At 34.6% G+C, this 11,863-nt stretch overlaps 1 protein-coding gene across 1 annotated transcript; it reads left to right on the plus strand.

The window, feature by feature from the left end:
• Positions 1-5,389: 5,389 nt before the first annotated feature.
• Positions 5,390-10,182, plus strand: LOC107807624 (sulfite exporter TauE/SafE family protein 2-like). The gene is made up of 5 exons (XM_016632047.2): positions 5,390-5,887; positions 6,480-6,935; positions 8,662-8,790; positions 9,102-9,254; positions 9,708-10,182. The coding sequence occupies exons 1-5, from the start codon at positions 5,549-5,551 to the stop codon at positions 10,014-10,016; spliced, it is 1,386 nt and encodes a 461-aa protein (XP_016487533.1). The 5' UTR covers positions 5,390-5,548; the 3' UTR covers positions 10,017-10,182.
• Positions 10,183-11,863: the final 1,681 nt, after the last annotated feature.

An 11,863-nucleotide genomic window follows, 5' to 3' on the forward strand; every position in this document is an offset into this window, starting at 1 on the left:
AATATCTGAAATTGCACGGACAACTCATGTGCTATAGTATAATATCTGGATCTGTATGGACAACTCACGTGCTATACGGACAACTCACGTGCTATAGTATAATATCTGGATCTGCACTGACAACTCACGCACTGCACGAACAATTCACATGCTATAGTATAATATATGGATCCGCACGGACAACTCACATGCTATAATATAATATCTCATAATCAGGCCCTCGGCCTCACTCAGTTATAAATCCCTTCAGTCTCTCAGGCTCTCAATAATCGTGAAAAATCATCCCAAACAACAATGATATGATGTATCAATAGTGAACAATAGAGACCGAGATAAAATAAACAAGTAAATTGTGACTGAGTACGAAATAACAATTAAGCAGATAGTTCAACAGGTACACGACCTCTGTGGGTCCCTACAGTGCCAACACATAATCTAAACATGATTTGTGGTTTAATTTCTCTACTACATGGATAATATGGAGATAACAACAGATTATTCAACTACACAGTTCCATAGAATTTGACCAAGTCACAATTCATACAGTGCACGCCCACACGCCCATCACCTAGCATGTGTGTCACCTCAAAACCAATCCTATAATACATAATCTGGGGTTTCATACACTCAGGACCAAATTTAGAACCGCTACTTATCTCAAATCGTGTAATTCCTTATTCCGCTTTGCTTTTGCCTCGTGAATTGGCCTCCAAACGCCTCAAATCTAGCCACAAATATTTTGATTCAGTCAATAAAATTTATTCGAATTAATTCAATAAGAAAATACTAATTTTCTAAAAAAATCTAAAATTTAGCTCAAAAATCGCACGTGGGGCCCACGTCTCGGAACCCGACAAAAGTTACTAAAATCCGAAAGTCCATTCAACCACTAGTCTAACCATACCAATTTTACCAGAATCCGACTTCGACTCGACCTCCAAATCATTAAATCTTATTTTCAAATCCCTAAGTTTAAATCCTCGATTTACACCTTAAAAACATGTAATCTAGTCGGATTATTCGATGATAATTCAATATTATGGAGTAGAAATGATCACAAGTGACTTGCCTCAAGATTTTCCGTGATTTCTCGCTCAAAAATCACCTCACTCGCTTTTGGAAATGTCAAAAATGATAAAATTTTTCGGACCCTTCTGTTTTGTACACTGCCCAGTGCTTTCGTACCTGCGGCCATATTTTCGCATCTGCGGTGAAAACACCGCATCTACGGAAGTCACTTAGCCCAGCTGCCTGTATTTCTGCGAGCCTTGGACCGTATCTGCGCCTTCGCAGGTGCAGAAAATTGCATCGCACCTGCGCGCCTGCCCGCACATGTGCCCTTCCTCCCACTTCTGTGCCCACAAGTCCGCATCTGCGGCTGCTGTCCAAATCCTTCCTGGCCGCTTCTGCAGGGTCGCACCTGCGGTTCCAACTCCGCAGGTGCGATTACACCAGCAACAACAAAATTGCAGTTGCTTCTTCAACTTACTTCCAAGTCCGTTATCGAATTCAACCCGAGGCCTACGGGACCTCAACCAAACATACCAACAAGTCTTATAACCCAATATGAACTTAGTCGGACCCTCAAATTATCTCAAAAAAAATATCAAAATACGAATTCCACACGTATTCAAGCTTAATGAATTTTGAAACTTCCAATTTCTACAAATGACGCCGGAACGTATCAAATTACGTCCGATTGACCTCAAATTTTGCACACAAGTCATAAATGACATAATAGACCTATTCAAATTTTCAGAATCGGATTCCGACTCCGATATCAAAAAGTCAACCCCCGGTCATTCTTCTCAAAAAATCGACTTTTTCCATTTCAAGCCTAATTCCACTACGAACCTCCAAATAATTTTTTGGATACGCTTCTAAGTCCAAAATCACCATACGGAACTATTGAAATCATCAGAATTTAAATTCGAGGTCGTTTACATATAAGTCAACATCCGGTCAACTTTTTCAACTTAAGTTTTCAATTATGAGACTAAGTGTCTCATTTCACTCCGAAATCCTTCCGGACCTGAACCAACTAACCCGGTAAGTCATAATACAATTGTAAAGCATAACTTGAGCAGTAAATGGGGGAACAAGGTTATAATACTCAAAACGACCGATCGGGTCGTTACATATAGAGATGTCTGACTGTACGAACTTTGTGTAATTAGAAGGGGGGGGGGGTAAATGCTTTTTTTATTTTCTTTTTCAGTTTCGGACGTATGGGCGTGTGTGGGAGGCGGGAAAAGGACACTAAAAAAATGCGTTGCTTATCTCGTTTGGCGTTAATGTAGTAGTTAATTTAAGAATTCTATTATTTATTTCGCAATTTGATTAACTTCACATTTACGTGTATAGCATATTCTATCCAAATTGTTATGGGCGACAGAAGAAACCAGTAACAAAAGTAGGATTTTCACTAAGGAGAAATAAACAACACGAAAAAACTAAAAACATTCAACATCTAATATATTAAAATGAAAATAGGACCTTATATATAGAGTGTATTTTTTGGCTAAAGGGGTTCAACTAAGAAGGAATGAGAAAAGAAAGTAAGCGAATTATTGGACCCATTACGAGCGAAGGCGAATTAACAATGTGAATATTATGGGTTCAAGTTTGAAATTTTATTATAACACATTTATTTACTGAGGTTGAAATCTATTTTTAATAGATTGTTAATAGATATATAAAGTTCAAATTAAAATTATTAGAGGTATCCATAAACATGTTCTTTAATTCTCTACCTACCCCCCCCCCCCCCAAACCAAAACAAACTGTCCCTTCGTTTGTGCGAAGATATAGATAATGACCTTTAATCTCAAATTCATTTAAAGAGAAATTAATATGATTAGTTCAAAGTCTTACCAAGTTCTTTTCATTATTCAGCTTGTATATTTATAGCTTTTTAGTCCAAATTCATTTAAGGAAATATGAGTCTAAATTCATTTACGGAAAATATGATTGGTTCAATGTCTTACCGAGTTCTTTTCAATTACTAAGCCTGTATATTAATAAACTTGGACTCTCAGATTATTCATTTAAGGAAATACGATTAGTTCAATGTCTTGCCAAGTTCTTTTCAATTATTAAGCTTGTATATTTGTTTTTTTAGGCTTGCGATTTGACATCAAGATAATGTTACTTATAGTTTTAGCATTAATTTGCCCAGTTCAATTCATCCATTGACCCCTTCTTCATTTAAATAATCATAATCAGTGACTATTAAGCTAGACGTGGACAGACGTTGAAAGATATATCCAAAAGCAAGCATCCGACTATCAGTGGCGCACCCAGAGTAATTTGAAATTTATGGGTTCGAAATTCTAGTTCGTTTATGTTACTGGATTCTAAATTAATAATTTATACATATTCAATCGAATTATTAAGAGAAATTTAGGGTTTGAATTAAATTTATTGGGCTCGACCGAATCCGTTACATGTGCTTTAGCTCCGCTCCTGCCAACGATATGACATAGTGATCAATGAAATGAGTAGAGAATCGTAACATTTCAAGTTTAAAATCCAACATAAGCAAAACAAAACTAGTAAGTGAAATCCATCCAAATCTTATTGGGGAGAGTTATCTCATACCTCCGGTGCTGGCAGAAGGTAGAAAGTACTGCATACGCAGAAAACGACACAAACCTCCACAGTTATTTGAATTAGTCAGAATACCTAAATCACTCCCTAAACTTGACATGGATTATTAGTTACAACTCTAAACTATTCGTGGTCTTAATTATCCCCTCAACTTGGCCTTTTGAGAGCCATTACCCCCTGGACGCTGATATGGCAAAGAGTGTGGGTGCACTCTCTTTTATGCGCGTGGGAGTGCAGAAAAATTGAAAAATCAGCTTCCAAATAGGTTATTTTTTAACTTTTAATTGCCATATAGTCATATATAATGATTTATTTGTTACAACTATGTATTTCTTCTTGTTTCATCTTAACATACAATGTGGACTTTACTCTAGCTTCTATTATTTTTAATATCTTCTAAGATATAATGTCTATTTGTTCCAACTGCATATTTCTTTTTTTGTTTTTGGTTAAATTTGTAAAACGTTTGGTAGGAACTCCATCATTTTAGCCAAATAAAAAACTTTTAGCAAAAGTAATGGAGTACCAGTTGTGAATATTTCCTGTTTTGTTTCGTTATATATAATGTCTATTTATTTTAATTGTGTATTTACTAAATAAAAAAAGTATAGTTAAAATAATAAACTTGCAATTGTACACTCCTTTTATTTTTTCTTTTGATGCAATGACTATTTATTTCAACTGTGTATTTTTTACTTTTTTAGGTAAAATCTGTTAAAAAAAAAAAAAAAAAAAGAAAAAACAAAATTTAGAGCACCATAATTTAGAGCTATATAAAAAATTATAGCCAAAATAATAAATTTCAAACTATGTATTTTTTATAACTTTTTAGATGCCTTGACCATTTATTTCAATTGTATAAATCTTTATTTTCAGATCAAATTCAAAAAAAACGAATAACTAAAACTTTATTATTTCTAGGAAAATAAAATAAATTAGCCTAAATAATGTAGTTCTATCCAAGTTTTATTATAAATTTTATTCGAAAAAAATTATCTAAAAAAGTAACATACTTAAAAAAGTAAAAATATATTTTATTTTTCAAAAACAAATGCCACACAGACAGAAAAGTCTACGTGGCAGGCGAGTGCATGCCACTTTTTTTAGATGAGATCGTCTACGGGGGTAACAGCTATCGGATAACCAAGTATAGGGGGTAATTAAGACCATAGATAGTTCAAGAATATAACCAATAATGAGTGCCAAATTTAGGGGGATTTAAGATATTTTGCCTTTAAAAAAAATATCAAAAAGGCAACAGCAGTTGCCTCCCACTGTCAAGGATGTTGACGTGAAAAATGGTTGAAAGATAGACGACGACACCAACTATATTCTAGTGCATCTTAACTCCAATTGTACTTTAAATCTGAAGGTCGGACTATATGATCTTTAAAATTTGTAATAATAAGCTATTCGATCCAAAAGAGCAGCTCGATATACTAAGCTTCAGTTATGCGGCGGGTTTGGGTTCAATTAACCCCTAAGCTAACAAAATATACAATTAAAACTAAAGGAATATATATATATATATATATATATATATATACACCCCTCCCCCCCCCCCCCCAATTTGAGTGTATTTTGGTTTTGGAGCGCTACGTTTGTAAACTTAGGAGAATATTCAAGGTTATATAATAAGCACAACTTCGTATATACTATATATATACCCTTCCTCCTCTCCCCCCCCCCCCCCAACAAATTTGAGAGTTCCATCAATTGGACTAAGGTTATATAATAAGTACAACAATAGACTTAATTACTCTCAAACTCAACAAATAATTTGAGTTTAAAAATCTAATCTACTTTCTCCTCTATGTTTTCTACTTTTCCCTCGTAGAAGTCTCTTAGTTAAAAGCATTTTGCTTCCTCCTTCTGACACTTATCATCTTATATATATGTATCCTCTCCAAAAGCACACTGTATCTAAACTTTCAAGAAAATGAATAGTCACAACAACTACCTGATATGTGTGTTTTTCCTTGTTATTTTAACCACCTTTGGATTTTCCTTTACAAAACAAACAAAACCCAGCTCAAAAATCCTCAAATTTGATCAATTCTTGAATTCAGTTTATGAATGGAGAATTCAACAGCAGAAACAAGTAGATGCCAACAATCTGAAACTTGGAGCCCCCACTGTGATAGCAGGAGTTTTGTGTTTTATAGCAGCCTCTATTTCTAGTGCAGGTGGAATTGGAGGTGGAGGATTATACATACCTATCCTAACCATTGTTACTGGGGTTGACCTCAAAACAGCATCAAGCTTTTCCGCATTTATGGTAATGTTGAATTGTGTGATCAGTCTAATTTAAAATTTTAGTTTGTTAAAAGAGTTTAATTATTCAATTATATTATGTCTCAACACTCACGCCTTTATTTTTCTTTTTGGTTAGTAGTGAGATTTGAATGTAGTAGCTCATTGCTTGATATAATATCATATTACAATGTGATATCATTTCATATAAAAGTTTTAAAAAATTAGAAAAAGTATACACTTTTTACTATTTAGTAGCTGGAGCAACGGTAAAGTTGTCTTTGTTTTGCCTATAGATCACGGGTTCAAGTCGTGGAATCAGCCACTGATATTTGTATTAGGGTAGACTACATCATACCCCTAAGGTGCGGCTCCTCCCCAGATCCTGCGGGAACATAGGATGCTTTCTGCATCGGACTTCCCTTCAATTTACTATTGAGTAGTATATTATTATATGTCTGCATCATCCCCTAATGTGTGAGCCTGATTTTGTTTTTGAATAGCGGTAAGATGTAATCATACTCATACAGGACCTCGTTCATTTTTTAATACAACGTTGAAATGTGTCAGCATAGAGAACATATTTTTAATTACTTAATTATGTTATGCCTCAACAGGTAACAGGAGGCTCGATCGCTAACGTTGTTTGCAGCATGTTTTTACCAAGTCCCAAACATGGGGGGAAGATTTTGGTTGATTTTGACATAGCTTTACTCTCACAACCATGCATTCTTTTGGGAGTTAGTATTGGAGTAATTTGCAATCTTGTCCTACCAGAATGGCTTATTACTATTCTGTTTGTAGTCTTTCTTGCTTGGTGCACTTTCAAGACATTCAAATCAGGAGTTTATTATTGGAAAATTGAATCTGAAGAAGTGAGGAGAAATGGATTGCTTAAAAATGAGAATTTTGAAGGTATTGAAGGGGTTAATATCAATGGTGTAGAAGAATCTTTGTTGAAAAAAGAAGCAAAGGGAATAAGGAGTATTCCTTGGATGAAAATGGGGGTACTTGTTATGATTTGGTTTTCCTTCTTTTTCCTCTATCTTCTTCGTGGAAATCGATATGGACAAGTATGTCTCTTTATCTTATCTTCACTTACTTTTAAAATTTACCATTTTACTAGATGAAATAGTTTGTTGCTGAGACGTGATCAGGAGGTCGGGGTTCGAGCCGTGAAAACAGTCTCTTGCAAAAATACAGGGTAAAATATTTTCTTGTAGTCCGGCCTTTTCCTGAACCCCGTGCATAGCGGGAGTTTAGTGCTTCGGGATTAAATGAAATAGTTTGAAAGCGAACCTTGGAGCAACGACAAAGTCGTTTTCGTGTCGACTATGGAATCAACCCAGAGGGGTTGCGGCCCTTCCCCGAATCCTGCTCGAAAGCGGGATGTTTCGTGCATCGGGTTGTCATACTAGATGAAATAGTTTCATTTTATCGTCCGTCATATTTTGTGATTATTCATATCTTTTCTATCAACAAATCGTGTTGTATCTGTTCTTGACTTTAATAAAGCTTCAACGTGAATTTGATGAATTACACCTCTAATTTTTTCGGAAACTCTACTTTTGGCCGTAGTTTAAAATTATCTTAGGGTGTATTTGATTTTCCTTCTTTTTTCCCAATACCTTGAACGAGGAAATCGATATGGACCAATAAGGCTCTTTATCTTGTCTTCATGCACTTGTCTTTACTTTAACATTAACGTTTTGCCTTTTCTTAAAGTTGATTTGGACTCTTCGTACTATTAGTGAGTCGTGTGAGTAAGATTGAATGAGGCGTGAATTTATTGCATATTTTTCAAACTTTGAAATTATTTCAAGAGTTTGTATACAGAAGCTTGTATTAGGGTAAGCGCTCTATATCACTCCCCATAGGACATGATCTTTCGGCGAACCTACATAAACGCAAGATATCTCGTGCATCGAGCTGCCTTTTTTCTAGTTTGTATTCATCACTAGGTTGCATGTATATCAAATTCCTCGCAAAGCTAGGCTTATTAATTTGCTCTAATCACCTTTTAATTCTAGTGGTTAGTAGCTATAATATTTTTGTCTCCTTATTTTTTTTAAAAATAATTATTTGTCGATTATTTCCGGCCAATATTGTATTTTATCATTGACAGACTGGAGTTGGTGCCTCAATGGGGTAAAAAGTGGAAAAGTCATTTTACTATCTTAAACCAACCTTGTTTCTTTCTTAATATTAAAGTTACATATTTAACTTGAATTAAATTGTCTTTTTCTTGCACGAAAGGCTAAGAGACAATATGTATTTATTAAGAAGAGTACAAATCACTTTCATTAATTGTTAAATGGGAACAGAACTTGGTCTGGAACTTAGGTGTTCTCTTATTAGTATTTCTGAAATTCTAGCTAATTTATGTTAAGAGTCAAAGATAGACAAAGGAAGTGAAGAGGCAGATAAGAAATACTTTATCCGTCTCATATCATTTTATGTAAATGTGCTATTAGAAAAGTCAAACAATTTTTTATTATTGTGATTTTCTCAAACTCTTTGAATTATTAGCTATGTTGACTTGCAATACTTTTCATATATTTTTCAAGCATGCACATAAATTTTATTTTATAAAACTTGAAGAATTCATGCAGTAACTTAGATACTTTGACCCTCGTACCCTGAATCCTTGCACATACATTGAAACAGATGAAGTAACTTTTATCATTGACAGTGTGCAAAAATAAAATACACCGCGAAATTAATAATCTGATTAAATTGATAATATGAAAATTTTCTTATATTGCCAGTAAATATAAGGAGCAACTCTTATCTTTGCAGGGCATAATTCAGATGGAGGCATGTGGGTTGGCATACTGGATCATCTCATCAGTGCAATTTCCTCTTGCAATAATATTTACATCCTGGATCTTATATAACAGAGACAATAAGCAGAATTCCAAGAAGCAGGTATTTACAAAATATTCTCATTTCCTACCTGTTAGATAAAAAAGGGTTTCTCGGTGCACAAGGCATCCCGTATTCTCACAGGGTCCGGGGAAAGGCGATACGATCAAGAGGTATGATGTAGACAGCCTACCTTAATGCAAGCATTAGTGGCTACTTCCACCGGCCGAACTCGTGACCTATAGTCACACGGAAATAACTTTACCGTTGCTCCAAGACCCCCTTCTCCTACCTGATATATACAAAAAGTTAACTTCTTGCAATTTTCTTTGCTTAATTTATTGATTAACATTTAAATTGCCTTATTATTGAAGGAAGTAGCTGCCTGTGAAACTAAGAATGGATGTTCAGGAATGTTAATCTTCCCATTAATGGCACTGTTAGCAGGAGTTTTGGGTGGTGTATTTGGAATTGGTGGTGGAATGCTTATTAGTCCCCTTCTAATTCAAGTTGGAATTGCACCTGAGGTAAATCTTCCCACCAATTAACATGGTGTGACGGAAATCTGTTTTCACGAAAATATTTTTCATGAAAAAAGTCATTTTCTTATGCTTGATGACCATTTTCCATAAAGTAGGAAAAAATTAACTACCCTCACTTATGGCGGAAGTCATCTTCCTTACTACTATATATATCTTAATTTTTAATTTCATATTATTTGTTCTAACTAATACTTAGATATCAATATTAATCTTTGGTACTCAAAACTTTTATTTATACGCCCTCGAATTTGCTTATATTATATAGCCTACAATTTCTAATACATATTTTTCCAAAAAACAATTTTGCTCATCAGCCAAACATCAGAATACACGTTTCGTGAAAAATACTTTTCCTGAATAAATGACTTCAGTCATACCTAACACGATACATTGCTACTTTTTTCCCCTTGTAGGACTAATGACTTTCTTTTCTAATAGGTAACAGCAGCAACTTGTTCATTCATGGTATTTTTCTCATCTACCATGTCAGCTGTACAATACCTATTTCTAGGCATGGAACATGTCAATACTGCCCTCATCTTTGCAATTGTTTGTTTAATTGCTTCACTTATTGGATTGGTTGTGGTACACAGAGCTATAGAACATCATGGGAGAGCATCACTTATTGTATTCTCTGTTGGCATAGTCATGGCTTTAAGTACTGTTCTTATAACAAGTTTTGGAGCTGTAGATGTTTGGAGGGATTACACAAGTGGAAAGTACATGGGGTTCAAGCAAGCTTGTTAAAAAAGAAGGGAAATATTGAGAGTTGTACTAGTTTGAAGTGTTTCCGTGTGAGTCAGGGGTCGAGCCGTAAAAGCAGCCATTAATACTTGCATTAGGGAAGACTGTATATATCACTTGGGATGTGACCCTTCTCCGGACCCTGTATGAATGCGAAATATTTTGTATACTAGCCCTTTTTTTTAATTACTAGTTTGAAGCATGCTCTAGGTTTTGCATATGTGTGCTCTAATTAAAGGATATTATTAGGCGTTTGACAACATTTAGTTGAAGCCGGAAGTTGAAAAAGTGTAATTCAAAAACGTGTTTGTAATAATTGAAGATTTGTGAGTGAGAACTATTATTTCTTCAAATCATTTACTCTCTTGAAATATTTCTCAAATCACTAGTATCCTCATGAAAAAAATTAGTTTGAGGAGAAATTAGAATGTGAAGTGAAGGGTCACAATTGAAAAATCAAGAAAGCATATGTCACTAGCTGATGCTTTAATTAGGATGTTAAACATGATAAGATTTCCTTTTAATCCTTAGTGTGAATAACATGTTAGAAAAAGTAAAGAACTTCGGAATTGAGAATCTTTTGGTAAGAAACGGTTTATGTTGTTAGTATGCCCATCCGACAATTTGAATTTGTCGCCTCAACGAATTTCGAAAACTGAACAATTGAACCGAAAAAGGAAGTTAGTTTCCTTATTATAGTTATGATATTATACGTACCATAATACCCATGGTACGTATAGTTATGAACCGAAAAAGGAACTTCCCACATTTCAGGTAATGGAAAGCCACCATCTTAATAGTTAAGCTGGTATCACTCGATAGATATGTTTTCTTTTCTTTTCTTTGAGTATAAATTTTTAGTGCCATAGAGTTAAAGTGTGGAAGTGGGACTATGGGCTCTCGACAACATTACCCATTTGTTGAAAGGCCCAACATTTATTTTGAGAAAAGAGAAATTTTCAGAAACCACTATTGTTTAGTGGCTATTAACTTGTTATAGTTACCATTTACTTAATTACTTCCTATAATTATCTTTTCACTTGTTATTGAATATATTCGATGTATTCAAGCTACTATATTCAGGAATACAGTAGCAAAACTCGACGGAAAAACAGGGAAGTCTAGCTAACATCGGCTGTATTCATATGGATTCGCGAGTTGTATTCGTGAATACAGTAACGGAAATCTGCGAAAAAATAGGTCTCTCCAGCTGTTTAAAAACGGTAAGTGAATCAATTAACATGATAGACTCCTAATATAACTCAACAAACTCAATTATAACACGCAAAATTTATATTTTCAGTTATTGAAAAGATTTCTGAGACGAAAAACACCCCAAAACAGAGCAATCTTCAGAGTTCAATCCACCCTTTCTTTTATGGTATCGTTCGTGGAATTTTTATCACGCTGATATTGTTCGAGGTTCTGGTAGGCATTCATACAAGTATCTATAGAAATAGACTAAAATTCGATTTTCTAGATGGCAAGTTTAACCCTGCTACTGCGTCATTCTGGCAAGTAGAATATTGAGAATAGCTATGTCGATTATTTGATTGATGTGATACTGATAAAGGAGTATGCGTCGTACAATGAGCTGGTTGCTTCAATTTCGAAATAACTTGCCATAGATTTGAGCTCAAAGTCAATTAAAATTGAATACAAAGTGGAAGGAAATTACAAGCCAATGAAAATACACAACGACATGGGTTACAGAGAATTCAGGATGTATCCATTTTGTAGAACAACAATGGATAAAGAAATTGTAGCTGGAGGTAGTTTAATTCAAGGCGATCTAATGCAACTAGACGAAACAGATGGGGTGAGTGAATTTGATACAATTGATACACTTG

The sequence above is a fragment of the Nicotiana tabacum genome, chromosome 14, assembly GCF_000715075.1.
Source record: "Nicotiana tabacum cultivar K326 chromosome 14, ASM71507v2, whole genome shotgun sequence".
Lineage (NCBI taxonomy): Eukaryota > Viridiplantae > Streptophyta > Magnoliopsida > Solanales > Solanaceae > Nicotiana > Nicotiana tabacum.